The sequence below is a fragment of the Mauremys mutica genome, chromosome 7, assembly GCF_020497125.1.
Source record: "Mauremys mutica isolate MM-2020 ecotype Southern chromosome 7, ASM2049712v1, whole genome shotgun sequence".
NCBI classification, from domain to species: Eukaryota; Metazoa; Chordata; order Testudines; family Geoemydidae; genus Mauremys; species Mauremys mutica.
In genome coordinates, this window is record NC_059078.1 from 33395532 (window position 1) to 33423453 (window position 27922).

At 55.7% G+C, this 27922-nt stretch overlaps 6 protein-coding genes and 1 non-coding gene across 11 annotated transcripts; 4 read left to right on the plus strand and 3 right to left on the minus strand.

The window, feature by feature from the left end:
• Positions 1 to 9: 9 nt before the first annotated feature.
• Positions 10 to 5241, minus strand: INTS5 (integrator complex subunit 5). Its single transcript, XM_045023149.1, has 2 exons — positions 5074 to 5241; positions 10 to 3945 (listed from the first exon to the last, which is right to left on the minus strand). Exons 1-2 carry the CDS (start codon positions 5154 to 5156, stop codon positions 1146 to 1148), a joined length of 2883 nt encoding a protein of 960 aa, XP_044879084.1. The 5' UTR covers positions 5157 to 5241; the 3' UTR covers positions 10 to 1145.
• Positions 5242 to 6235: 994 nt separating this feature from the next.
• Positions 6236 to 13767, plus strand: CSKMT (citrate synthase lysine methyltransferase). Of its 3 annotated transcripts, none has more exons than XM_045023151.1 (4): positions 6236 to 6302; positions 9299 to 9554; positions 9937 to 10171; positions 12698 to 13767. In XM_045023151.1, exon 4 carries the CDS (start codon positions 12715 to 12717, stop codon positions 13384 to 13386), a length of 672 nt encoding a protein of 223 aa, XP_044879086.1. In that variant the 5' UTR covers positions 6236 to 6302; positions 9299 to 9554; positions 9937 to 10171; positions 12698 to 12714; the 3' UTR covers positions 13387 to 13767. The 3 variants fall into 3 exon arrangements, with proteins under 3 accessions (XP_044879086.1, XP_044879087.1, XP_044879085.1); XM_045023152.1 differs by having other exon boundaries at positions 9299 to 9506; XM_045023150.1 differs by lacking the exons at positions 6236 to 6302; positions 9299 to 9554; positions 9937 to 10171 and adding an exon at positions 11291 to 11533 and having other exon boundaries at positions 12698 to 13765.
• On the minus strand, positions 6922 to 9295 carry C7H11orf98 (chromosome 7 C11orf98 homolog). The gene is given in 5 exon segments (XM_045023156.1): positions 6922 to 7363; positions 7834 to 7931; positions 8309 to 8433; positions 9187 to 9207; positions 9209 to 9295. Coding segments are annotated over 5 exon segments (435 nt in total). The 5' UTR covers positions 9281 to 9295; the 3' UTR covers positions 6922 to 7244.
• LOC123375238 lies at positions 9637 to 9786 on the plus strand. Its single transcript, XR_006581360.1, has one exon. It is a non-coding gene; the product is annotated as a small nucleolar RNA SNORA57 (small nucleolar RNA).
• Positions 13753 to 26108, minus strand: LOC123373898. Of its 3 annotated transcripts, none has more exons than XM_045023155.1 (4): positions 25685 to 26108; positions 20480 to 20690; positions 19800 to 20232; positions 13753 to 14371 (listed from the first exon to the last, which is right to left on the minus strand). In XM_045023155.1, the coding sequence occupies exons 2-4, from the start codon at positions 20681 to 20683 to the stop codon at positions 14328 to 14330; spliced, it is 681 nt and encodes a 226-aa protein (XP_044879090.1). In that variant the 5' UTR covers positions 20684 to 20690; positions 25685 to 26108; the 3' UTR covers positions 13753 to 14327. The 3 variants fall into 3 exon arrangements, with proteins under 3 accessions (XP_044879090.1, XP_044879089.1, XP_044879088.1); XM_045023154.1 differs by lacking the exon at positions 25685 to 26108 and adding an exon at positions 21701 to 23304 and having other exon boundaries at positions 13754 to 14371; XM_045023153.1 differs by lacking the exon at positions 25685 to 26108 and adding an exon at positions 21157 to 23303 and having other exon boundaries at positions 13756 to 14371.
• LOC123373902 (ubiquinol-cytochrome-c reductase complex assembly factor 3) lies at positions 23261 to 25218 on the plus strand. The gene is made up of 2 exons (XM_045023159.1): positions 23261 to 23529; positions 23709 to 25218. Exons 1-2 carry the CDS (start codon positions 23410 to 23412, stop codon positions 23841 to 23843), a joined length of 255 nt encoding a protein of 84 aa, XP_044879094.1. The 5' UTR covers positions 23261 to 23409; the 3' UTR covers positions 23844 to 25218.
• Positions 26027 to 27646, plus strand: DMAC1 (distal membrane arm assembly component 1). The gene is made up of 2 exons (XM_045023157.1): positions 26027 to 26350; positions 26868 to 27646. Exons 1-2 carry the CDS (start codon positions 26152 to 26154, stop codon positions 26933 to 26935), a joined length of 267 nt encoding a protein of 88 aa, XP_044879092.1. The 5' UTR covers positions 26027 to 26151; the 3' UTR covers positions 26936 to 27646.
• Positions 27647 to 27922: the final 276 nt, after the last annotated feature.

Here is a 27922-nt window from a genome sequence, read left to right on the forward strand (position 1 = left end):
ACACCCAGTCCATGTGCACACCTCTCTCAAACACAGAGGCCCTCAACATGCCTCCACTCCTCTGCTATAACTTCCTCAACTCCCAAGCTGCAGGTCCTGGGGCCTTACCCTCCCGCCCCCCAACACCAACTGCAGGGGCAACAGTCCCTTCTCAGTCTTTATTTTGAAAAGGAGAAGGAATTGGCAAAGGCGACAGCAGATTGAGCTGTGTGGGATGTGGCACCCCTTTGTCCCCCTGAATAGCTGGAGTCTTCAGACAATTCCTGTTCCATTGATCCCAAAGCAGGATGTGGTTGCCGGCCATGACAATAGAGAGATGGTGGCCCGGAGGATGATTGAGCCATGCTGCCCCAGCACACAGCCCCTGCTATCCACAGCAGACCCCATCCAATAGTGGTAGATGGAGGTGGAGGCTGGTTTTGACCTGAGTGTCTACCCTCTGTTGAGATCCCCTTGTCCATAGCAGCTCTAAAAACAGAGCAGGAACAGAATCCACTCAGGCCTGGCTCAGCAGCACCAGGGAGTGTGGGGAGAAGGTGGGCTGGAGCAGAAATACTGAACACATCTGCATCCCCCACTTCCAACCCCCCGCCAGTTTCTCTAGCTGAGTCCCAGGGCAAAGACATGACTTTGTGGCCCTGCTGTAATCCACCCCCCACAGGGGGTGGGGAGACAAGAGCCCAGCAGCCTGAGAGCACTTGCAGTGAGCTGATGGGGCCTTGGGACCTGCTGAGCATGCTCAGTGCTTCACTGTGGGTGGCCCAGGGCCCTTCACTACTCCAGGGCAGCCCAAACCTGGGCCATCAAGCCCCTTGGAACCAGAAACTAAAGCTCCCAGTCCCTGAGAGAAACTGACAAGGGGGTGGAGTTTCCCCAATGCCAGCTGCACCAGCTCCCGCCTGCAGCTCCAGGGACTGTGTGGGAGGTGCTGTGACCCCCTCACTGAACCCTAGGAGAATTTTACAGTTGGGGTTTTTTTTACACCAATTAAAGAGTCAAATGTCCCATCCCCCCCACTCAAGCAGCCACTGCAGTGTCTTAGGAGTGGGGCAGGAGCTAAGTCTGGGACCGTCCTGAGATGGCAGGGGTGGCTGTGCCCTGGGAGGTGGGAGAAGTCCAGGACTGTCCTAATATGGGGGGCAGCGCTAGGTCTGGAAGCGCCCTGACAGCAGCCCCAGGCGGTCGATATTCTTGTGCAGCACACTGTGCAGCACGCAGAGATACTTCCCAACATCACAGTCACGGGAGAAGTCGCGGAAGAAAAGCCCCTTATCGGCCTGGAAGGTGAACTTCTGGGGCAGGGGGCTGTTGTCCCGCATGTAGTCCCAGACGCTCAGCAGCAGCAGATGCACCTCGAAGGGCGCCAGCTGATGGAAGATCTCATGCATGTTGCCAAGCACTGGCGGCAGCAGGGAGCCCTCGGCCATGCAGGCCACCAGGGCGCAGGAGGCATGCAGGTGCCACGGTGAGCTGGTGGTGTCACCGTGACGTGAGGCCTCCCAGTGGGCCATGAGGGTGGCTAGCAGGCCACGCAACAGCACGGAGCAGTAGCACAGGGCTGGGGGGCCAGCTGCCACCAGCCGCAGCAGCTGGAAGAGCAGCGGGTTGTCACGGAAACGCCGGCAGATCTGGATGTCGCGCTCCACCGTGCTGCGGGTGTGCTCCTCGGGCGGCCAGCCCAGCTCGCTGTTGGTGACGTCGGGGCAGATGCTCTCCACCAGCACCACAGCCACTGCCTTGGCTGCCTCGGGGTTGACAGCCGCTGTGTGGGCCAGGGGTTCAGGCGCACCGTAGCGCCCGCCCCGGCAGCAGCGCAACAGCAGGCTCAGAAAGTTCTGGACATTGTGCACAATCTCCTCAGGCTCCTGCTGCCGGGCGGGCTGGGGTGGCTTCAGCCCATGCCCAATCACCCCGGCATGGAATACTGACCACACACTGCCAGAGAAGTTGACAGCAGTCGTGAAGCGCCGGTTGATGTCCAACAGGGAGATCCTGGTGCCTTCCAGGCTGGCGTCATCCCCAGCAGGCGGTTTGGCCAGGCCTCCGAAGAGCTCAGCATTCCCTGGGTGCAGGGCTCCCTCCACCAGCTGCTGCAGGATGGCCTTCATGGCAGCTGGAGAGGCCCCACTAAGACGAGAGAGCAGCCGGGTGCTGTAGCTGATGCCCGTGGGGCACTGGCGGTGCAGCACTAGGAAGAATTGGTGCACAGCTGAACGGATGATGACAAGCAAGTGAGCCGGCCGGATGGCCCGGGGCAAGGGACAGACGGAAAGCAGCAGGGAGGCAGCCTCAGCCACTTCAGGATTGCGATGCAGCAGCAGCTGCCCGAGGTCGTAGAGATGCAGAGAGAGGACAGTCCCTAGCTGGGCACTCATGGAGGCAGGGCCCTCTCCCTCCCACTGCACAATCAGGGCCAGGTTGTGGAACAGCTGCACCATGTGCTGCTCCGACAGCCCCCCTGTGTGGATCTGGCACACGCACTTCTTGACAGTGGCTGGCAGCAGGTCGCTCATGCAGGAGCTCAGCACAGCGTAGAGCTGCGTGGCCAGGCCCAGTTCCTCCTGGCTCCGGGCCAGCGTGAGCAGGTAGAAAAGGGCATCTGTGGCGCAGCTGGGGGTGCAGTAGACTGAGAGGAGCCCCAGCAGCTGGTGCTGCCACAGGAAGCGCTTGCGCTCTAGCCGCAGCGTCTCCACACACAGCTCCCGCACGTGGCCCTTCAGCTCATCCAGGAAGGGCACAGCCCGGGGCGGGGCGTCCCCCAGGCTTGCCGAGCCCCGGTTGTACACCAGCTTCTGCAGGTTGAGCAGCAACAGCTGGATGATGCGGTCACAGGCCTCACGCACGCTGTCATGGACAGCCAGCCCTGGCGTGGTGATGACCGAGGCTGGCATGGCCGTGTTGACCAGGAACTGCAGGATACGGTAGGCCCCTGCTGACGTCTGGCAGATGAGATGCACTACTATGCTCACCATGTTCTCCAGATCCTCGCGGGGCAGTGCAGTGAAGTGCTGGTGCAGCTGGCTCAGCACGCTCGGCTTGAGGGAGTCCACCAGTTCAGAGGAGATGGTCCCCAGCAGCATGGGCGACATGACGGCCAGCTGCAGCAGGAAGGGCACTGTAGCTTTCTGCTGCTGGTCACGCACAGGGCCCAGGCTCTCGTGGAACATCCGCAGCAGCTCCTGCTTGATGCTGTCTGAGTGGCGTGAGGCCAGGTGGCCCAGGATGCCCACTACCGAGGCAATCTTGGGCACTCGCTTGTCAGCAGCAGTGGGGAAGAGCAGGTCAACAGGGGCTGCCCCGTGGACGCAGAAGTCTTTGAGGCCGCAGGAGAGGACACGGCTGATGATGGTGTTGGGGAAAGAGGAGCCAATGTGAGCCACCACCCAGTCGAAGTGCGGAGAATGCTGCACTGAGGTGTCCAGCAGGGCATCCACACAGGCATCAGGGCAGGTACTGATCATGGAGGACAGGCACTGGGTGTAGATGTCCATCAGCGTCCGAGTGGCCTTACATGACATCCACAGCTGCAGCAGCTCATTGAGGCTGGAGGCGTGGGGCACACCATGCCGCCCTGCGTACTTGCTGCTCAGCTGCCCCATCAGGTCTATGGACCAGGCTGAGACCACAGGTGCCCAGGCCTTGGGGTTCATGCGGACAAACTCAGACAGCACATTCTGGATCTCCTGCACAACGTCATCCAGGTTGGGCCCCTGAGTCCGCCTGGCACCCAGCCCCGCCTCACTGCTCTCCAGCTCCAACAGGTAGGTGCAGACATACTCATCAAAGACATTGCGCAGATGGTCCAGCACGGCACTGCGTGCAGGGGGCAGGCTGCGCAGCAACAGGATGGCACAGCGGGCATGTTCCTTGATGGTCAATTTGTTACCATGCACAGGGTCCACACCGCTCAGGAAGGCTTTGATCTCCTGGGCCAGCTCCTGGGAACTGTGAACAAGAGGGGGAAGCACAGATAGCATCAGGCTGCAAGCAGGGATGTATGGTGCAACCTCCCTTGAGGCCTGGATCCCAAGTCTCCTCACCATCATCCTCATCACCAGGGCCGGGGGGACGGGAGTATCTAGTGGGTAGGCACCTTGACTCAGAACCAGGAAACCTGGGTTCTGTTCCTGGCTACAGTGGGGATGAAAAGGGTGCCATAGAGATGAGTGAGCGTGGGGCACCCAAATATTGCAGAGATGGAGAATATATACATATCTAGATAGCAGCCTGACATCCCAGAAGGATTCTGAGCTCTGGAGCACAAGATGTGGGACCTCAAAATTCACTCCCACATGGTTTTAGCACCTGGAGGTTTGGGGGGGCCCACTGCACGGGGGGGGGGGCACAGAGAGGGAGAGCAGGCCCAAGGATTCTGGAGTGGCCACCAGTCATTCATCCTATGAAGGGGTCGACAGCCTGCAGTTCCTTTTCTCATGCATTAGGGAGTCCATTATAACATGGATGGTATCCTACAACCCACTGGGGCTGGGCTTTAAATCTTGCTCCCCCATCATCAAGCAGCACCTGATGACTCAGGAGAGAGCAGACCTATAAAGCTATCATGGGGCTTAGAGAAGAAGGGGATTTCAGGAAGGGACTGTGATCAGTCCCTACGTGGTACGGAGGTACTAGCTGGGGCAGTTGGGTGGCCTGGTCAGATGAGTTGTGGGCCTCCAAAACCTGGAGAAAGGGGAATTTCCTGCTTGGGAGGTCCCTGCCAAGCAGCAGAGGGGCCCTGGGGGCTCTAGCTGGGGATCAAATTCCCAGGGTAGAGGTAGGGATTATGGGGCTCCAGGTGAAGGAGGCAGTGGGGATTTCCTGCTGGGCAGCTGGAGGGAAAGGGTCCCTGCTCCTGGGAGGTAGGATCTGGTCAGGGAGGGGTGTGGGCTCAAGACCCCAGACGAGAGTTCCCTGTGACGGGCTTTGCCAGAGTCCTAGCGTGAGGTCCCTGTGGGAGGGGTTGTGGCGCTGGAAGTTTCGCCATGGGGCATCCCTGTTCCTGGGGTTCGCAGGGCGAGGTCCCTGCCCGGGGGGAGGGGCTGTGGGGCTCAAGACCTCGGGGGTTCCCGGTACCTGAGCGGCGGGTGGGCCCCGTGGGCCGGGTTCTGGGGCGGCCCTGGCGGCGACGCCCCCGGGGGGTCGCACAGCGCTGACATCCCGGGCCAGGGGGTCCCGGCGCCAGCACCCAGGCTCGCTCCGCGGCTGCGCACTGGGGGAAGGTGTCACAGCGAAACGGACCCTCCCGCACCCGGTGCCCGATATGAAGGTTCCTGCCCCGGTACGTTGGGGGAGATGATGCTCAGGCCAGGGAGGGTGCGAGGTTGGTGGAAATGGGCTAGATGGGGTGTCTCACTAGGGAATGGATTTGGGAATCTGGCTGACAGGCTGGGTGCTGAGCTGGGGGCCAGGCCATGGGGAGATGATCAGCTGGGGGGACTTGGGGGCTTGGATAGTGGGTCCTGCACTGGAGATTTGCTATGTTCTGAATTGTGGGAAGAGAGACTGTGAGGTTGGTGGTGAGTTCAGGGTCTGGGCTGGAGACTGAGCAGAAATTTAGGCTAGAGACATCGAGGCCATGTTGGGTTCCCATGTGAAAGGGTTTCACTTTTGGGTGTCTCCCCCATCCCCCAGCACAGAACGGTTTGTGCCAAACACGTGCTAGGTCTGGCAGCAAGGCTAGAACAGAGGGACAGCCTGGATCCCCAAGATAGCACTACCTCCCTCCAGCGCTGGGACAGCCAGTGTAGGTTCCTCCCACCCCAAGTCCCCTCAGGACATTGCCAAGGGACCTGCCCTCCCAATTGGGACAATAAAGCACATGCCTATCCCTAGAGCCCTGCAAATATCCGCTTTAGATCCAGAGATATCTGCATCCATGGATGTGTTGTATTGTTTGCCATCTTTTGGATCCTAATTTTTGTATCTGTGCAGGGCTCTACCTATCCCCCTGCCACCCATAGAAGCTTTGTCAGTGACTAATGAAAGCAGGAGCAGGGTTGGGGTTCTGAGCTGGTTGATATGGCCCCTTTAGGCCAGCATCCTGCCTCATTCATGCACCAGTAGTGATCTCCCAGTCTCTAAGATCCCTGTTGATTTAGATAATGCATAGCATGTTGCGCTCACTGGGCAATCCTGCCTGTAGGCTTAGTGGGGAACATCTTGGCACTGCCCTGACCCAGTTTGATGCTGTTAGTGGCAATAATAATACATCAGGCCCCTCTTTACCCCAGGTGTGATACCCAGCTTCAGTCACGCACCCCTACCACCTCATACAGACTGTGCAGTCCAGCAGTAGCTGTAAGGTAGGAGCTTCCTTGACCTCTTCCCACAGTTCCTCTGACCCCTCACCCCTTAGTGTGATATGCCCTCTGCATTTGGGCAGCATCCCCTCCTGCCAAGGAAACCATCATGCCAGCATGAAACTCAGCACATTCCCTGAGTCTGCTTATTGCTAACCGGGGCTGGAGACGGTTCCCTGGGTGTTCAGCCAATAAAGGGAACAGGCTCCCTGCTGCACCTGGTCATGGCTGTACTAAGACACCTGTGAGCTTCCCTACAGACACTCACAGCACAGTCAGCCCCTCCCCCAGAAGGAGCCCTCCTGATGCTCAACCTGAAGTGGAATGACCCACCACAACCACTGCCCTGCGACCCACCTAGCCCACCTCAGTTCCTATCTCCTAAAGGCCAAGCAGGAGACTATTCATTACCAAAAAAGCCCCTCCCACCCTTGCTTGTGCCTCTAGGGGTCCAGCCAGAGGGAGATGGTAAACGCCAAAGGTGGTTCATTTCACACATGGGCATTGTCCCCTTCCGTCCCGCAAACAAATCCTGACTTACAGCTGCCATGCTCAGCACAGACTGCTGGGATGAGGGGCGCAATGGAAGAGCCACAAAGGCAGCATCACAAAAAAGCTGAGATGCCAAGTGCCTCTGGCCCCACGGAGGGACCAGCCATGATTTTATTTCTTTCACAGGATACCACTGAGTCACACGTCAAAGCCCCAGTCAGCCAATCACTTCCCACATAGATGGGATTGGCATTGCTTCAGCTCTAGAAAAGCAGGTAGAGGCCAGAGATGCTGGGAGCTGACCATTCACCCAGCGTCTGGCATAGAGTAGAGCCAGGAGAATGAGAACAAGACACTATCTGCCCCAAGAATCCTGGAAAGGAGGCTGGAAAGTCACAGAGCTGCAGGCATCAATGCAGCAAGCAAGGGTGGGGCAGATTCCAAGTTTTGGAGTCAGTGGTTCAGCTGTCCAGCCTCTGCTTCCTTCATCTCCACGTCTTGGGAGGCTGCAGGTTTCTTCCTCATCCCACTGCCAGTGATTTTTTTTGTCTGTGCCAGGTTCACAGCTTCAACTTTGCCAAGAGAAAAGGAAAATCATCTGTGCACATATAACAGTAGTGTAATCCCTGTCACGCTGCACATAGCCCGGCCAAGATGTGGGGGGCCCCCTCACAGAGAAGAGATCATTATCCCCACTGGACAGACTAAGAACTTAGGCTCAAAGAGATGAAGTGACTCCTCCAAAGCCATACAGGGAGTCTGTGGTGGAGGCAGGAATTTGATCCCATCCCACCCGTGGCCCAGTCCAGCATTATGGATGCTGGACTAGCCAGGAAGCCCCAGAAGGTTCTGGGGATTGTGGGTATCATGAGATTTTAGGAGCTGGAAGACCCTGAGCCCTGCCCCCTCTACAGAGCAGAGTCTGTCCATCCCTACTCTTAGCTTCATTTGCCCCCTTTGGGTTACTCACTCATTTCAGGACCCTGACCACACACACCCTCCCTCCCCCAAGCCCCATGGGTCACAGCCAAGAAGGGGTTACCCTGCATGGTGGCTTTCTCCTTGGCAGCATGACGGATCTGCTTCATCAGCTTCCTTCGCTTCTTCCCTGAGAGGGTGATGTTGGCTCGCGAGCTGGAACTGTGGGGGGAGATACCCAAAGCCATATTACACCCAGAGACGGGGTAGAAGCCAGGAGAAGCAGCTGAATCAGCAGCCTCTACTACTTCCCAGCTGCAGGTGCTCACTGGAGTCCAGTGGTAACAGGGAGAGCTGCATGTTAAAACCACAGACCCCACCCCCTTCCCAGAGCTGGGAACAGAACCCAAGAGCCCCCTGCTCTAACCACTAGACCCCACAGCTCTCCCAGAGCTGGGGATAGAACCCAAGTGTCTGAAGAGACGGTGAGGCCTGAATGTTTCTTGGGGCCGCTGAGCTTATTCTGAACTGGGATAGTTAAATGCCCTTCCCTGGCCCTCCATCTCAGAGTAGTATCTGGATCCTCTGGAGGGACTCACGCACGCTTCTTCAGGTGGTGGATGGTGATCAGCCCCTTGTCCACCACAGCTCCTGTGATCTGATGCTTCCTTCTTTTCTCTTTGCTTAAAACCCGGCGTCTTTTAAAGAGGTTTTTTTTCAGCTCCTGAGGGAGGAAAGGCACAAGGCTCTTAACTCACCACCTGGCACCAGTAGCACCTCTGGCGCAGCCAAGGGGCTAGGAAACCCCAGGTGGAAGGTAGGGAGGGGGGCACAGGACACAAAGCCACAGACCCAGCAAAACAGTATAGAATTCAGATCATAATACATTTAGCAAATGACAATGCAGGAGGAGGGAGGGTCTGATGGTCACCAGCTTGTTGGGAGTCAGAGAGAATTTGGGAGTTGGCAAGAACTAAAATCCTCCACCACCACCCGTTTTCAATCCAGGGTTGGGGGAGGCAGGGAGCAAGGGCCTGGGGCTCAGCACTGCAGAAATACTATAGAACACGTGTGGGGGAAAAGGGTGACGGGGCTGGTGTCCCAAGGAGACATTATGTTTCAGAACTGGGGATCAGGGTGTACGATTTCGGGGGGGGGGGGGCGCTCAAAGACAAGATAATGGGAAGGAGGAACCCGCCAAAGAGGATCTGAGGAGCGACTGGGCATGACGCAAAGGGAGAGGCAGGGCTGAATTATGGGGGCAATAGAGGGGCCATAGAGAGGAACCACAGGAGATGGTTTGAGGCCATGAGGGGAATCCCGTACAAGACCCATGAGAGACTGGATGATTATGGGGACTGGGAGGGCACCGAGTGGGGTATCCTGGGGAGGGCCCCGGGGGTAGGGCTGGGGCGGCTCTCAGTCACCGTTCGGGGCCGGTTGATTTTCCCTCCTGGGGTCCCCATGCTGCACCCACGTGGGCCTGGTCTCGCGGTCCCCGACGAAAGCACTTCCGGGTCCTGGAAGGTTACAACCCGTGATGTGATCATCACACTTGTCTTCCGGTTCATTCCTCCCGCCTCCCCTAGACACGTGTCCTACCTTCGTCCGGCCGCGCTGGGGATTTGAATTCGCAACGCGTTCTCTGATTGGGTCGAGCCGGATGCAGCTCTCTGATTGGGAGGCCGGCTGGCCAGTCACAACGAAGGTGCACTAGACCACGCCCCTACCCCTGCACGTGGAGTCCCTCCCTGGCCTGCCTTATAAGCAGCCGAGATAGGGCGTAAGGCACATGCGGTACGTTTCTAGAGAGAATTTTTCGCCTGATCTCGGGCGAAAGATGAGGTGAGAGCGGTGACTGGTTGGGGCTCGGAACGGGGACGGCCAGTGGTGGCTGGATATCGGGAAGCAGCGTCCTAGGGCGGCGCCTCCTTTTCTTGGCAGGCCCGGGCGGTGCGGTGCCCGGCTCTGTAATGCTCCGGAGGCAGAGGAAGGGGATCCCATCCCCCCGGTGTTCTGTCTTCGGTGCCAGCGGCTTCCCCGTCTGCTGGTTCTATCCTCAAGCACCGGGACACGCGGCTGCGGCCCCGCGGAGAGGCTGTTTGCCCGGCTAGAGGGCTCTCCTGGGGGGTGGGGGGTATGGCTCCGTGCTAGGGGTTGGGGGAGGCTGGCCCTGTTGACAGATCGTGGGGAGGGGGTTTCTTACCAATCTCTTTTTCCTTCTCAGGTTCCCGCAGGGCGGGAGGACTCAGCTCTACTCTTGTCGCTAGAGCGCTCTGACGCTTGGGCTTGAAACCAGACACGACATTATTGCAACCTTCTCTCCAGATCTGACCTGCTGCCTCTAGGAGACCTGCTGCCTAACGAGGGGTTGGGAGTGATTCTGCGGGTGTGAATGTCTGCACTCTTCCTTCTGTGCCCGGGGCTGTCAGCTCCTAAGGCAGGGACCCCTCCTCTCTAAGGTGCCTGGCATAGTGTGTCCCTGATCCTCATGCAAATAGCACCTAGCTTGGCTTACAACTGGCCCCATGCGGTTTGGGCTCAAACTTGAGCTCAATGGAGGAGGGGTGGAATGGTGGGCCTAGGGGTGCTGAGCCCACATGAATTAATGGGACTGGTTCTTAAGTGCCCAGGTAGTTTGAAAGTAGGATATTGGGCTTCTGTGTCACGTAGCCCTTCTGAAAATGTGCCTCAGTCCCTCTGTGGAAGAGCTAATGCTCCAGGCCCCATATGACACAGATATGGGGCAGGTGACTGTTCAGACTTGTCTGTTTGCACAATTTAGCAAAGAGGTCCTGGATTTAACCAACTTTGTTTCTATTTGGCTTACATCTGTTGGGCAGAGGAGAGTGTTAAGGGAAGTTGCTTTTAAAACGGGGGAGGTGTTCTAGTTTGAAGTAGTGAAAGTTTTTGCGTAGGTGGGCTTGTGGGGTGGGGGCTGAGCTGGAGTTCTGTCTGGAGGGGGCAGTGCAGCCTACTGGGGAGACCCCTGCATTGGGAGTCAGGTGGCCGTGGTTCTATTCTTTGCTCTGTTGCTGGGCGAGCTTGGTAAGTCCTGTTCGAGCCTCCATTAATGCCTCTGTAGCAGGGGGCTTGAAGAGATCCTGACCTTGGCAAAGCAGCTGCCTCTGACCAGAAGTGCGGGGGAAGAGGGCGCGTGAACGCCTGGCACGAAAGCTCACTGAATATGCTCTTTGCGCTAATAAAGCTTTGAATGGAGTTCCTCTTGTTGGCTAGTTCTGTTTGCGGGCTAGGCATATGGGGGGGGGGACCACTCGTGTTAAAGCGCTGGCTGGCCTCCGCCGTTTCTGTGAGGAGACGTGGTGGAGCCCAAGCTGCCTGAGCGAGGAAAAGATCCCTGTGGAGCTGAACCCTCCTCTGGGGCTATGACCCAGCCACTCAGTAATGGGCGGCAGGGCCCCCCTGGGGCTGGTTAGACGGCGCAGCTCCTAGGGCGGGTGCTGCCCAGCCAGGGAGTAGAGAGGGGCCGGCACGAGGCTAATCTCTCCCCCGCCCACAGCTGCTGGTTGCTGTGAGCGAAGCCACGTAGCTTCACGGGGGAGGAGGGGAACGTGCGCTCAGGCTCGAGTTACAGCGACGGGGGCGGGGGCCGGAGCCCAGGGCTGGGTCCTTGAGGAGACGAGCGGCCGGGCCCGGCCTCCGCGAGCGCAGAGCCGCAGGCAGGGGGCGGGGCAGCGAGGCCCCGCCGCGCCCCAAGGAGCCGGAGTCCGGGCTTAGGCCCCGCCGCATGGCAGTGCTCATGCTCGCCCCGCGGCGCGGCCCGGCCCTGGGGCCCCTGCTCCGGCCGCTCTGCTCCTGGGCAGGTGGGTGCCAACTCCGCGGCGGAGTGATCTGGGGGGCAAAGGGCCTCCCCCCGGCAGGATGGGCTGGGATGTGTCCGGTCCCTACAGTGGGTGCTAGTTCACCCCCGGCCAGGGGTCTCCCACGTGGGGGGTGGGACGGACTGGGAAGGGCAAAGGCAGGTTCAGGGAGAGGGGGGCCATGGAGTGAAGCCTGGAGGGATCAGTTGTAGGGGCAGAAGATGGGGGTCATGGTCCCACTGGGTTTTAGACCATCATGCTGGGGGCAGGGGGATGAGGTGGGCCCATGGGGTAAGGCTGGGAGGTGTAGGGGAGATTAGGTTGGGGGGAAGGTGGGAGTCCTGGCTTCACGGGCAGGGGGTCTCACAGTTGGGGTGGGGGAGATGGGGATCTCAGCCCTATGGGTAAGGTTAGGAGGAGATGGGATCAGATTGGGGGATGGGGTGGGAAGGGTCCTTGCCCTATGGGGTTACTTGGGGGAGAGGTGAGGACCCAGCTCATATGGAGTCAGGCTGGGTTATGATTGGGGAGGTGGGATCAGACTGGGGGGAGGGGTGGTTCTAGCACTATGGGGCCAGTTGGCAGGGGGATCACAGCCCCAGAAATGGAGCATTCAGTCTCACTTACCTCATCCCCAGCTCCACAGCATATGTGGGCTCTATGTAGGGTTGCTCCAGATCCTTTGTCTCCGTCTGCTGGCTCCAGCAGGGCTGCCCAGAGGATTCAGGGGTCGTGCGGTGGGTCCCGGAGCGGAAGGACCTATTGCTGCCGAAGACTGGGAGCGGAAGAAGCTCTGGGGGCCTGGGCCTCTTGAGAGTTTTCTGGGGCCCTTTGAGCGAATGAAGGACCCTGCTCCAGGGACCCTGAAAAACGCCCATGGGGGACTCGGGGCAAATTGCCCCACTTGCCCCTCCCCCGGGTGGCCCTGGGCTCCAGGGTGGGGTTGCACCCTCTGCATCACTCAGCCACCCAAGGGGAGTCAGCAGGGGTGGCAGGGGCTCTCCAATTCCCCTCCATCATAACTCCACTGGGCTGGAATCCAGCCTAGGCCTGAGCTGAGACGGCAATCCAGGCTCTATAGAGCTTCAGACCCCTCCCCATTGGCCGTGCTGGGATCTTCCCCCCCTCTCCCCAGCCCACGGACTGACCCCTCTTTCCTCTCCCCAGATGGCCTGCTCCACAGCATGGCCCAGCCTGGCACATGGGACCGCTTCTACACGCAACAGGACACAGCTGGCACCCCCAGCCATTTCAACTGGTTCTTCGACTACACGGCCATCTCTGGGCTCCTGCTCCCGGCCCTGCAGGGGTGCAACCCCCCTGAACCCAATCCCAGCCCCATTCGGGTGCTCGAAGTCGGCTGTGGCACTTCAGATCTGAGCCTGGGGCTATACCGGGAGTCCCCACACCCTGTCCACATCTCCTGTGTGGATGTGTCCCCTGTGGCCATCAGGTCTCTTCGCCGGCTGGTCGAGGAGGTCCCCCCACCCCGACACCCCCTCTCCCAGCTTCACCTCCATGTAGCTGATGCCACTGACCTTGAAGGGGGTGACTTTGGGGATGGTTCTTTCCACCTGGTGCTGGACAAAGGCACATGTGATTCACTGCTGCGCTGCGCCCAGGGGCCAGGCCAGGCCAGGCAGCTGGTGGCCGAGTGCCTCCGGGTGCTGTGCCCTGGGGGCAGCTTGCTGCAGTTTTCAGACGAGGACCCGGATGCCAGGGTCCCTTTCCTGGAGCAGGCTGGGGGGCCTGGCGTGACAGTGCAGGAAGTCGGGCACATTGGTGGCATGTGCTACTATGTCTACACGCTCTGCCGGCCGGCCCTGGAGACACCAACCACTGGGGCACTGAACTAGAAGGACACAGGAGACCCTGGCCTATGGGGCCCTGGATATGGGGATGGGGAATCAGGGACCCCACCCAAAGGGAGTTCAGGACTCAGGGTGGGGGTTATTAGGGACTAAGGGGATGGTGCCTCCAGTCAGTGTGTCAGGGGACTTCCACAGCAGCATGTGCTCAGGGTGAGGGTGCCCAAGCCAGCTGGAGAATCATTAATAAAGGAATTAGCACCTTGCTGGAGTCTGGCTCAGTACTCAATCCCCCTACATCTAGGGGTGGTCACCCCCAGTGTGGGCAACTCCCCCCTTGAACAGCAGCCCCCTCCTACTGCATCAGCTGGGGGCTCCACACCCCAGATGCAGGTGCCCAGGTATCACTGCCTCCCTCCCCTCCCCAAAGCTCAGACACCACTTGGGGCCCGGAAAGTGTGGAGCTCGCAGCCCCCAGGAGCCTGGCCCCACTGGGACACTACACCTGTTCCCAGGGCCTCGCCAGCCACTTCACAGGGAGACACCACAGCTAGGACAGGAACCTTTTATTGCTCAGCTCAACAGGGGAGGAAGGGGCAGCTTATACCCACCAGCACAAACCCTGCAGGTGGCTGGACCCCCAGCTCGCCTGAGCCTTGGGTCCCCAGTGTCCATACAGAGCAGTTGCCTAGTCTGGGTCCCAGCTCCTGGAGGTGGTGGGGGCAGTGCATGCCCCATGGTGCTGCTGTTCCAGATCAAAGTCAGGCTAACTCTTGCTCACAGATGAGGGGCACTGGATTCGGCCAGGAGGGTGCCCCAGGCTGGTCTTATTCTGCTCCCTAAGGTTCTGGTGGCAGGGGGCCCATCCCCTCCTGCTGCTGTCCAGCTCCTGGGGAAGGTGTCCTCAGTCTCTGAGCTACACCCCCCCGCCCCCAAGGCTACAGCTGGGTCTCTAGTGGGGTCTGGGGTTCCCTCTGCCCCTGGCAGCCTCATAGCAGCACTTCATCCAGGCTGCTCTCCAGAGCAGGGGGCCCTGAAACAAAGCACAGGGAGAGGCCTGGGGTCAGAGCCTGTGGGGCAGCACAGGAGGCAATGTGGGGCCCTGTTAGGATAATATCTATTTAAATACTAAGCCCCTCCCCCCATGTCCCTAGGCCCCTCTCCTCCCCTCAGCCTTACCCTCAGGAGAAGCTGCCAGCCCCAAGCTCCACTAACCATCCAGCTCCATGCCAGCAGCGTTAACAGACCCCTCCCCAACACCTTGCGGCTTGGTGGCTTTGGCTAACTCAAACTATAGGTGGGGGGAAAGCCCATGGGGCCAGAGCCCTGGCAGAGAATGCCCTGCCAGCTGCACCCTCAGTGAGAGGGCCCCAGCTCAGACATCCCTGCTGATCACAGTCACAGCAGGATGGCCCAAGGAGAGATGCAACAGCCCCTTGGGCAGGATGGTCCCAGGACTTTATTGGTCACAGCCACCTCCTTAAGCTCCGACCAGCTGGGCACCCAGGCAGTAAGTGAGCTGTGGCATCCTGCGCCAGTCCTCGCAGAGGGCACCTTGCAATAGCCTGAAGAACGTCTGAAAGGTCCCTACCCCAAGGGAAAGGTCATACGAACACAGGAGCTACCATACAGGGTCAGAGCAAAGGTCCATCTAGCCCAGTATCCTGTCTCCACCAACGACCAGTACCAGAGCTTCAGGGCGAGTGTACGGGCAATGCTGGAGAGACCCACCAGTATCTGATTCTTGAGCTTCTGGCAGTCAGAGGTTCAGGGACACCCAGAGCATGGGGTTGTGTCCCTGACCATCTTGGCTAATAGCCACTGATGGACCTATCCTCCGTGCATTCATCTAATTATTTTCTGAACCCAGTTATGCTTTTGGCCTGCACAACATCCCCAAGCACTGGGATCCTCAGGCGTGAACATCTCCTCTTGCTTGTTTTAAACCTACTGACTATTCATTGCATTGTGGGAAAAGGTAAAGGGCACGGTGTCAAATCTGGCAGGGCACTGCTCTAAGAAGGCTGTCAAACAGCAACTCAGTCATCCAAGTTGTGGGCCCGGGGAATAAGTGTCAGAATCATTCCCCCAGTCAAAGAGGCTGAGAGTGTAAGGCCAGAAGGGACCTTTAGATCACATAGTCTGCCCTCCTGTGTAGCACAGGCTGGAGAATGTCCCCCAGCACTCCTGCATTGAGCCCAATCATTCGTATTTGACTGAAGAGCTTTCCAGAGAGGAAGCCAGCTTGTACTGGATCGGACACAAACTTCTCTTAGGGGAGAGTCTGATGATAGAGAATCTCCAGGTTATAGTCAGGAGCAGAGGACGGAAGAGGATAATGTAAGACCCGGGTCAGATGATAAACAGTCACATAAAAAAGAATCTGGCACATCAGAAAAGGGCAGACAAATAAACAGGGGCAAGTTTTTATAGTGCTTGTACACAAATGCTAGAAGTCTAAATAATAAGATGGGTGAACTAGAGTGCCTGGTGATAAAGGAGGATATTGATATAATAGGCATCACAGAAACCTGGTGGACTGAGAGCAATCAATGGGACACAATCATTCCGGGGTACAAAATATATCGGAAGGACAGAACAGGTCGTGCAGGGGGAGGAGTGGCACTATATGTGAAAGAAAATGTAGATTCAAATGAAGTAAAAATCTTAAGTGAATCCACATGTTCCATAGAATCTCTATGGATAGAAATTTCATGCTCTAATAAAAATATAACATTAGGAATCTATTATCGACCACCTAACCAGGACAGTAATAGTGATGATGAAATGCTAAGGGAAATTAGAGAGGCTATCAAAATTAAGAACACAATAATAGTGGGGGATTTCAATTATCCCCATATTGACTGGGAACATTTCACTTCAGGACGAAATGCAAAGATAAAATTTCTCAATACTTTAAATGACTGCTTCATGGAGCAGCTGGTACGGGAACCCACAAGGGGAGAGGCAACTCTAGATTTAATCCTGAGTGGAGCGCAGAAGCTGGTCCAAGAGGTAACTATAGCAGGACCGCTGGGAAATAGTGACCATAATACAATAGCATTCAATTGTATGTGGTGGGAAGAACACCTCAACAGCCCAACACTGTGGCATTTAATTTCAAAAGGGGGAACTATACAAAAATGAGGGGCTTAGTTAAACAAAAGTTAAAAGGTACAGTGACTAAAGTGAAATCCCTGCAAGTTGCGTGGGCCCTTTTTAAAGACACCATAATAGAGGCCCAACTTCAATGTATACCCCAAATTAAGAAACACAGTAAAAGAACTAAAAAAGAGCCACCATGGCGTAACAACCATGTAAAAGAAGCAGTGAGAGATAAAAAGACTTCCTTTAAAAAGTGGAAGTCCAATCCTAGTGAGGCAAATAGAAAGGAGCACAAACACTGCCAACTTAAGTGCAAGAGTGTAATAAGAAAAGCCAAAGAGGAGTTTGAAGAACGGCTAGCCAAAAACTCCAAAGGTAATAACAAAATGTTTTTTAAGTACATCAGAAGCAGGAAGCCTGCTAAACAACCAGTGGGGCCCCTTGATGATCAAAATACAAAAGGAGCGCTTAAAGATGATAAAGTCATTGCGGAGAAACTAAATGGATTCTTTGCTTCAGTCTTCACGGCTGAGGATGTTAGGGAGATTCCCAAACCTGAGCTGGCTTTTGTAGGTGACAAATCTGAGGAACTGTCACAGATTGAAGTGTCACTAGAGGAGGTTTTGGAATTAATTGATAAAATCAACATTAACAAGTCACCGGGACCAGATGGCATTCACCCAAGAGTTCTGAAAGTGTCACTAGAGGAGGTTTTGGAATTAATTGATAAAATCAACATTAACAAGTCACCGGGACCAGATGGCATTCACCCAAGAGTTCTGAAAGAACTCAAATGTGAAGTTGCGGAACTATTAACTAAGGTTTGCAACCTGTCCTTTAAATCGGCTTTGGTACCCAATGACTGGAAGTTAGCTAATGTAACACCAATATTTAAAAAGGGCTCTAGAGGTGATCCCGGCAATTACAGACCGGTAAGTCTAACATTGGTACTGGGCAAATTAGTTGAAACAATAGTTAAGAATAAAATTGTCAGACACATAGAAAAACATAAACTGTTGAGCAGTAGTCAACATGGTTTCTGTAAAGGAAAATTGTGTCTTACTAATCTATTAGAGTTCTTTGAAGGGGTCAACAAACATGTGGACAAGGGGGATCCGGTGGACATAGTGTACTTAGATTTCCAGAAAGCCTTTGACAAGGTCCCTCACCAAAGGCTCTTACGTAAATTAAGCTGTCATGGGATAAAAGGGAAGGTCCTTTCATGGATTTAGAACTGGTTAAAAGACAGGGAACAAAGGGTAGGAATTAATGGTAAATTCTCAGAATGGAGAGGAGTAACTAGTGGTGTTCCCCAAGGGTCAGTCCTAGGACCAATCCTATTCAATTTATTCATAAATGATCTGGAGAAAGGGGTAAACAGTGAGGTGGCAAAGTTTGCAGATGATACTAATCTGCTCAAGATAGTTAAGACCAAAACAGATTGTGAAGAACTTCAAAAAGATCTCACAAAACTAAGTGAGTGGGCAACAAAATGGCAAATGAAATTTAATGTGGATAAATGTAAAGTAATGCATATTGGAAAAAAATAACCCCAACTATACATACAATATGATGGGGGCTAATTTAGCTACAACGAGTCAGGAAAAAGATCTTGGAGTCATCGTGGATAGTTCTCTGAAGATGTCCACGCAGTGTGCAGAGGCAGTCAAAAAAGCAAACAGAATGTTAGGAATCTTTAAAAAGGGGATAGAGAATAAGACTGAGACTATAGTATTGCCCTTATATAAATCCATGGTACACCCACATCTCGAATACTGTGTACAGATGTGGTCTCCTCACCTCAAAAAAGATATTCTAGCACTAGAAAAGGTTCAGAAAAGGGCAACTAAAATGATTAGGGGTTTGGAGAGGGTCCCATACGAGGAAAGATTAAAGAGGCTAGGACTCTTCAGCTTGGAAAAGAGAAGACTAAGGGGGGATATGATAGAGGTATATAAAATCATGAGTGATGTTGAGAAAGTGGATAAGGAAAAGTTATTTACTTATTCCCATAATACAAGAACTAGGGGTCACCAAATGAAATTAATAGGCAGCAGGTTTAAAACAAATAAAAGGAAGTTCTTCTTCACGCAGCGCATAGTCAACTTGTGGAACTCCTTACCTGAGGAGGTTGTGAAGGCTAGGACTATAACAATGTTTAAAAGGGAACTGGATAAATTCATGGTGGCTAAGTCTATAAATGGCTATTAGCCAGGATGGGTAAGGAATGGTGTCCCTAGCCTCTGTTTGTCAGAGGATGGAGATGGATGGCAGGAGAGAGATCACTTGATCATTGCCTGTTAGGTTCACTCCCTCTGGGGCACCTGGCATTGGCCACTGTCGGTAGACAGATACTGGGCTAGATGGACCTTTGGTCTGACCCGGTACGGCCGTTCTTATGTTCTTATGGAGATGGAAACTCTACCCCTACCCTGGGGAGCTTGTTCCAATATTCAATCGCCTGTCCTGGGACAAATTTGGGCCTTGTTTCTAACTTAAGTTACTCTGACTTCAGCTTCCAGCCACTGTTTTTGTTCTGCCTGCCTCTGTGCAGTTTGAGCCCTTCTCTACTTGCTGTTTTCTCCCCACGAAGGCCTCAGACACCTGAGCTAAACAGGCAGAGTTCTTTCAGTCTCCCACTGGCAGGCATTTTCTCCTGCCCTCCAGATCCCCTCCAATTCTCCAATGTGGCCCTCAGAGCCCCAGGATCAGGCTCACCAATACCCTGTACAGAGGAAAATCCCTCCTAGGGCTTCTCTGCTCTTGGAAATTGACCCACTAGCTATTTCGGGATAAGCCCCATGTGGACACTGGGCGTGGACTGAGCTAAGCAGGATCACGGCCCTCTCACTCCAGAATGTCCAAGGAGCTATTTTGGTACATTTCCAGGCACTGACAAGCCCCTCCCCGCCTTTTTGCCTCCTATAGCTCCTCTGGCAGCTTCCTTCAAGGCCCCAGCAGACCCCTGGCCTCAGCAGCCAGCTGGATCCTCTCCACACTCCCCTCACAATTTGACCATGGCTGAGGCACTGAATGGAGATGGAGAGCAGGTCCAGCCCCACGCCCTGACCTCCTAATAGCCTCATAGATACACTGAATGGGGGAGGGGCTCCTTCAGCACATCCCACCCCCCAGAGCTTTATGGGGCCACAGTCCCCTCCCAATGGGGCTCTCGCCATGGAGGCTGGGGAGCCCAGATCCTGAGGTGCCTCCAAAACAAAGGGTTCTGGTCTGTATCCCAGGGTCCTGTTGATCCAGGCCCCGGCCCCCAGACTCTCCCAGCCCCGCCCTGCCCCCCAGGCTCTCCCAGCCTTGCCCCTCACTCTCCAGGCCCCAGCCCTGCCCTCCAGACTCACCAGGCCCCGGCCCTGCTGCTTGCTCCTCTTCATCAGTGAAGAGCTCGTCCTCGCCCTCCAGCAGCAGGAAGTCATCTGGGGGCCAGCGCAGCTCCCCGCTCTCCACCTCTCCCACCTCTGTGGGTTCCACCACAATGGACGGCAGCCGGGCCTTCCCCTGCACTGGGCTTCCAAGGGGGCCTTCGCATGGCTTCCTGGGGGGAGGATCTTTGCACATCTCCTTGCACGGCCCTTCACATGGCTCCATGGGGGGATCCCTGCACAGCTCCCAGGGAGGAGTGTCCTCACACAGCTCCACGCACGCCACCTCACACGGCTCCCTTTGGGGATCGTCGCACATCGCCTCGCACAGCTCCTCAGGGAGACCTTTGCACAACTCCTCGCACGGCCCTGTAGGGGCGCCTTTGCCCCTCTCACATGGCTCCAGGAAGAACTAGGCACAGCGGATAAGGGGGTTGGTTTGTGCGCTGCGGGAGCCTAGCTACCCAGAGACCTGGAATGGCGGGGGGGAAGGCAGGGCAGTAAGGCCCTGATATGAGAATGGGGATCTGGATCTGATCCACAGGAAGTGGGGGCAGCAGTGCAGGGGGCTCTGTACTGAGGGGCTCACCTAGCTCTCCATGGGGGCCTCATCCCAGGGGACCCAGTCAGGGGGATGTCCCAGGAAGGGGGTGTCTCACCTGGTTCTTTGCGGGAGGCTCTGTCTGGATGGGGCTCCTTCCCACTTCTGATAGCCACTGCATCTCCTGGTCAGTGCTGCGGGGCCGGGCCAGGCTGTTCTGCCCTGGGATTGCCACAGGTAGCTGGATGGGGGTGCAGGCCTCACCAGGGGTCAGCACTGCCTGGGATGGAGCACCACCACAATCCAGAGTTCTTTCAGCCATGGCGATGCTGGGGGTAGAAACGGGGGGTTAGAGCTAGGAATGGCCCCGTCTCCTTCCTCCACCCAGCCAGGGTTAAGCCCCACGTCTATTCCCCAAGATCCAAGCCCTAAAGTTCAGACACCTCTGCACTAGGAATTCAAGCCCTTCACCAGATTGTGGGGGGAGAGGATTCCCCACACCACAGAATCCCATATACACACACTGGGACTCCTGGTCCTTCCACTGTAGGGGATCCCAAGCTGCACAGACCCCACACAGAGGGGCTCCCAGCCCTCCCCCTGGGGGGTGGAGCACTTCCCTGCCCCAAAGAGCCTCACTGTGACACCCCCAATCCTTGCCAGGGGTCACCTCCCCCTTTCAGCTAGACTATCACCCCCCTCCTCCCTGAGAAGCCCCATTATGGGAACAGAGGGAGTATGTGCCTGCGCTGACACACACATACACACCCCGTAGCACCCCGGTTGGTCACTCACCATCAGGCACTGCCGTGGGCCATTGCAGGATGTGCGGGGATTACAGGGCCCAGCAGTCCCCAGGGCAAGGAGCTGACAGATGCTCCAGGCGCCGTAATCGCTTTGTCCTGACACCAAGCTAATCCTCTGGGCACAACCCCCCTATGGTGTGGTGTGGAGGGGGGGGGGGAGCTGGGATAGAGGGTTGGGGGCTGGATTCCCCAAGTCAATGCTCCCTGCTAGGACCCTCTGCAATTGTTAGTGCCCCCTAACCTGACAAGAGCACCCCTGCTGGGGCCCCCTGTACTCCCAGCCCTTGGATCCCCCCTGCATTCAATACTCCCCACCCCAGGGAGAGTGCTCTCCTCTTGGATCCCCTCCTCCCTGGACTGCACTCTCAGCCCTGGGCCCCACCCCATGCCATCCCCCATACTATGAGGACTGCCTGCTGCAGGGAGATGTTCCCATCCCCTGCACCTACAGACTAAGGTGGGAGCCCAGACCAGATCGGGGCAGGGGCAGCTGCTGCCCTGGGCGGGAGTTGTCCCAGGACATGGATAATTACCTGATGGGAGGATTGGAATCAGGGCTTCAGTTAATCATCCAGTGACCTCATGGGAACTGCCCAAGCAGCTAACTGGCTGTCCTGGAGGTGGGGGAGCTCTTTAAAGACCAGATGGGGGACCCAGATCTCAGCCTTTGGCATGAAGCTTGCACACCCCAGCTAAGGGGCAAGGCCACTGGATCCCTGGGGCTGCTCCAGCCATTGGGGGGCAGGGGAAGAGAGTGAATCAGCAGATGCAGGCTGGCTTTCACCATGAACTGGGTCAGGCCAGGACTGGATTAATTTGTCAGCCATGGAGCAATGAACAGGGTCCAAGAGCCCCTGGGATCAGGAAGGCCCCACCTCAAGCCTTGTCCAGCTTCCAGGCCCCCCCGTGGCCCCATTTCCCTGTCATGCCCAGGTCTAAGACAGCCTGATTACATGACTCCCAAAGTTTAAAGGGCCTTAATGGGATTAGGGTGATGAGCCCTGAACAGATTAGAGAGGCCACCATGGGGCACATTCAGAGCATCATGGGCTGTGGGAGAAATACCCCCACCCCTTCCCAGACCATTCTCCATCATTACAGACCACAAGATGGGGAGCCTCAGAACCAATGATTTCCCCACTGAGGGATGGGGACAGAAGTTTGGGTGCCCCCTACTCCCACTTGCAGGTGCGAATGCTTCCCAGGGAGGACCAGAGCACAAATCCCCACCCCCTCCCGGTGGAGAGGGACCACAACAGAGCTGCCTTCAGGACAGAGGGTCCCCTGGCCAGGTGCAGCACTGGGCTTGATCAGATGAAATCCATTTGGCTCATTCATGTCTCCCTAGTGCACTGCCCCAGACTAATGCAGAACAGAGTCAGCGGAGCCCTGATGCAGGAGGTTTAGGGATTGTCTGAGGGAAGCCTGGCCTGGGGAGGCCCAGTCACAGGAAAAGGCAGGGGGAGGGCTCAGTGGAACTAACTACAGAGGAACTAAGGCCTCCGTAGGTGCTGAGCATAGGAGCAGCCTAGGCAGAGCGAGACCTGCACAAATACACTCCCCCATCTACACCGCAAGGGACTGACTCCTCTGTGCCTCTCCAGACGGGGCTGCCTGGGCAGGGAAAGCTTGCGTCACCCCCTGCCAACATGCTTCCCTCCGACTGCTCTCTGAGGGGGGCAGCACGTTTGGGGACTTGGGTGCCTGCCCAGCGGGGACCAGAGCAGGCACAGTGACCTAGCCACAAAACAGCTCCACCCCTTTCTATGATGGGGGAGCAGGTATCTGGCCCGTCCTAGCCCCACACCACCCCCTTTATGCTGGGTGGTTTGGTCCACCCACGCCCCCCTGCCCTATGGTGGGAGATCGGGCCGTCTGGCCCAGCCACACTCCCTCTCAGCAGTGGGGGAGCGGATACTCTAGCCCAGTACACAACCCTCTCTATGGCATGTAAATCCTCTTATCTCTATGGTTGCAATAGGACGCTCTGGCCCACCAGTCCCTCCTTTCTATGGTAGCAAAAATCGAACGTTCTGGCCCCACTCCGCTGTCTCTCTATAGTAGCAAAAGGGGGCGCTCTATCCACAGCGCATGCTCTCTATGGTGGTTCCTGGCTCATACCGCCACTCTATGGTAGTATGACAGGACCCCTCCCCCACTCTCTCTGGTTACCTTCTGTCCGCCCCACCCCCCGGGAGCCCCGAACTCCGTGGCTGCTCAGGGTGTTTCATAGCGCGCCCCAATGGAACTCCTGCGACGCCTGGTGCTCGGGAGCCTGATGGTGGCAGGGACCACGGGGCTGGGGGTCGTGGCCTGGGCGCTGGCAATGCCGCGGGAGCAGCGCAGGCGGGAGATAGCCAAGGTGAGGGGGCCTGGAAACTACCTCCCCTGGGGCGGGTCACGGAGGAGGGGGGCCTGGAAACCAAAATGTCTTGGGTCAGGGAGAAGGGAACTAGAAATTGCCGCTCCACTCCCTTTTCAGGGAGATGGGGGAGGTCTAGAAACCACCAAACACCTCGCCCCCCTCCCTTCTCTCCTCAGGAGCTGCCGGAGACAGACCCCCTGCGCTGGGCGGAGAGGCGACACCAGAATGAGCTGGTAATGGCAGCGATCAAAGAGGCAGCTGAAACAAATGAGAATGTGGCCCGGCGGCCTTCACCGGACTGGAGCAAGTGACACCCGACCATTACCCTCCCAAATGGGAGCCAAGGCAACTGGTCCTGAGACCCCCCTGAGGTGGAGCAGGCTGCATTTTCCATCCCTGAAGCCATCTGTGGTCTCCCACAGGCCAGAATGGGATGGACACTCCCTGGCTGTCAGCTGCTGTTATGATCAGTGACCATTATGCTGACGGGGGGGCCTCTGTCTCTTATTCCCAGCCCCTGGTTACACCCACTGGGAATGGGGGTCATGCAGATCTGACAGAGCAAAAACTACAGCATGGGGTAAAGGAGCAGCATTTTCAGGTCTTTAATAAACTAGCCTAGTAACCTTGTAAAGACCTGTCCGTTGTCGTAGTTAAAGCAACTGGTGCAATGGTGCTAATCATCTTGCCTCCCACAGAACTGAATTTTGATAATATCCAGGCAGCTGGTGGGGGGTAGATGCCCCTCCCAGCAGGCTAAAAACTGCACAGGTTGATATTGTTATTCCTCCACCTTTCCCACTCTGCTGTTGTGTCTTATCACCTGGTGAGGGTTTGGCTTTTCTATTGCAAGATCTTTGGTGTAGGGTCTGTTATTTGCTCTAAGTCTTTAAAGCCCCCAGCACAATGGGATCCTGGCTTGACTGGCCTTCAGCAACAGAAACATTAAGTAATTGTAGCTTTATGCTTCCTTCTGTCAGTTTGGTGTACCTACTTCTCATGGTATACTGGGATTGTGCACTTGGGGTAGGGGCCAGCTCTTCCCCATAGATCCCTGATGGGAGCTTCTAGATGTAGAGAATGCTGCAGTCCATATTCTCAGCAGCACAGGCTATCATGAGTGTAGCACACCTGCCTCTTCCCCTAAGTTAAACTCAAGGCCTTGGTTCTTATCTTCAGTGTGCTCCATGGCTGAGACCAAGTTGTCTAAAGCCTCAGGACCAGTAGAGCAGAGCACTCTGCTCCTCAGGCACAACAGAACTCTGGCATCAGTTTGTACAAGAGACAGTGCTTCCCAGGGGGCTGATCCCAGGTTGTAATAAACTCCCCCAGGAACTAAGAATCAACCCAAATTTCCCCATCTTCCACTCCAACGGTCTGGGCCACATCTCCAACCTGCCTTTGCGAACATCCGCACATAGAATATATCATCTCTAAAAAAACCCAGCCATAATGATAGCAGTAACAAAAATCTTCCTTTGCTCCTCCTTGTAGAAAGAACCAGCTGTGGCAAATGTTAGTCATATCACTTAATGCATCATTCACAAAGAAGCCAGATACCCCAGGGAATAGGGCTGTATAAGAACCAGAATGGAGCAGAGTTGGTGCTACTGCAATACAAAGGAATAATGATAATGTTGAATAATAGTTAATACAGTTAATAAAGTTTTTTATATAAATAAACTACTTAAGCCTCCTGTTGCTTTGTGCCCTGGCCTGTGCCCCTTGCTCTGGTATCGATTCAGAGTATACTGAAGGAACCATGTTTGATTATTTATAGGATAATCCCAGTAAAGGGTGAGACCTGTATCAATAATGTACACTATTAAGGGCGAAACAAAACCTTGCAACAGCTACTGAGAATTCCAAGTTTTCCAACCCAAGCTTATGCTCATGCTGTGTTCCCTACAGCACCCCTGCTGGGGGAGTCTGGGTCTGGAGTATCTGAGAACTCCTCTCACAGTCGGTATTCCTGTCCTATTTCCTATGCTACCCCATGCTGGGAGAAGCCAGACCTGGAGTATCTGAGAACTCCCTCCCTCCTGCTCACTCTGCTGGGAGAGGCTGGAACTAGAGTAGCCAGGAGCTACCCTCACAGCCAGCGCTCCTGGTCCCAGATGTTTGTGTAGCTGGGGACATGTAATGGTTCTACCTCAGCCCCACAAAGAGCTTGTCATGGGGACCTAGCTGTAGGGCTCTCTTCAACTTTCCTCATCTTCCCTGCGGTGCAGTCTGGGCTCCAGTTCCTCTGGGGGCAATGGAGCTGTCCCAGGAGAGGAGACTGTTTCCATCAGGGTATGCCCAAGAGGGGCCTTGGACAGATGCCATCAGGGATGGAGGGGTCTTGGGAAGGGCAGGTTCTTCAGAGCTCGGAACTATCCGCGAGTAGGCGACACTGACAGACGGACACTAGACGATGTGACACGGCACCCTCACAGCGTTTCCTGTTCCGGTCTTCCGCTCCCTAGAACCCCAATAGGACGGGTCAGTACTTCCGGTGGTCAGGTTCCGCTTTGTTACAAAAGTCTCTACTGCCGGTTTCCTCGCTACCTGACGGACTTTCCGGTTCCCCAGTAGGCGCCGCCATCTTCGGAATCGGCTACTTCCATCCCCGCCGCCATGTCTAAGGCCGTGGAGCAGGGCAAGGAGGCCGCGCCTCCCCCCAAGCCGCTGTTCGGCAGCTGCTGGAGCTGCCGCGTCCTGTCCGGCTCGGCGCTGATCGGGGCCGGGTACTGGGTCTATCTAGGCCCGCGCAGGATCATGAGCCGGGGCAACTACCCTTCCGCATGGAACATCTTCCAGCTTTCCTTCGCAGTCGGTGAGTGCGGGTCAGGGGTGGGCAGAGCGTGACCCCATCTCCACGGGAACCGTCCCACACGTCAGTGAGAGCTGGGCTCACAAGTCTTATTGGAGGTAATTGACCTGGGGGGCAGGGGTTATAGGTCACCATAAGGCCAGGGTTCAAGGGCCACACCAGCTACATGGGACCAGCCATACAAATCACCCCCATTAGAGGCAGTCCAGCCTCTGGGGTAGGGAAGGGTCAGTGGCACTGCCCCCATCTCTCTGGAACTGGCGGGGGGGTCACTGAGGTCAGGGCAAGGCAGATTATAGGCCATAGAGGGGTTAGGATAACTTCCATGGCTCCCACTACTCCTACTTCTATGCTGGCTTTAAGGAGCATATTGGCTCATGATCTAGCAAGTCCCCACCTCTAGGGAAACTATAACCTACATGTTGCCCACCCCCTTTAAGTTCCTGGGGGTCATGCCTTTTGAGGAGAGAGTCAGTCCTATACAGCCACCTCCGATGTCTCCTTCCTTTCTCCCCTCCAGGTCTCGTCTGCTGGGGCGTAGTCATCATAGCTGATCCAGTTGGCAACCAGAAGAAGTACAACAAATAAGGCAGGACAAGGTGCAGCTGCTGCTTCCATCAGCACTGGCCAAGTCAAACAATGTGGATTTGGGACAATAACATGAATCCAAGAGAAAACTGTTTGCCTTTTCTTACTATGGTTGCCTCCCAGTGGTACCTGGGAGAGAAGAGACCCACCCCAACTCCCCCATTGCTACAGTCCTCATCTTCCTGTCCACTAAGCTCCAGCTGCATGCAACCCTTCCTTCTCTGCTTGCCTTATGCCATGGCAGCTCCCCAGACTGCCCCTCTGGTGCAATCCCCCAGACTAGCTCCTGTTTATGGGATGAGCTATGACAGTATTTCTCCCCCTGTCTTGACTCTGTTCATTCCAGCATCCAGTTCTAATTTAATCTCCTGCTGCTTTGAACCCACCTTGGCTCCAGCTAGGCTCTGCTCAACAAGAACTGGCCCCATGGGGCCTGGACACTCAGAAGTGTGGGGGAGGAATTGCATTTCAGTCTATGCTAGGAAATAGTGACTCAGAAAGACAGAGGGATAATCAGCTGACTAGGAGCTCCTAGTGTAGTGCTTTAGCCAAAAGGGATAATGTGATCCTTGGCTGGATGAATCATGGGGAATCATGTCAGAAAAGAGGCTTTATTCCCTCTGTAGCTAGCATTGGTGCAGCTACTGCTGGAATACTGTGTCCAGTTCTGGTATCCACAATTCAAGCATATGAATAAGCTGGAGAGGGTTTGGAGAAGAACCACAAGAATGATTAAAGGATTAGAAAGCCTGCCTTGTAGTGAGAGACTCACAGAGCTCAATGTTTTCAGCTTAACAAAGTGGTTAGGAGGTGACTTGATCAGTCTAGAACAGGGGTCGGCAACCTTTCAGAAGTGGTGTGCCGAATCTTCATTTATTCACTCTAATTTAAGGTTTCGTGTGCCAGTAATGCATTTTTAACATTTTTAGAAGGACTCTTTCTAAAGTCTATAATATATAACTAAACTATTGTATGTAAAGTGAATAA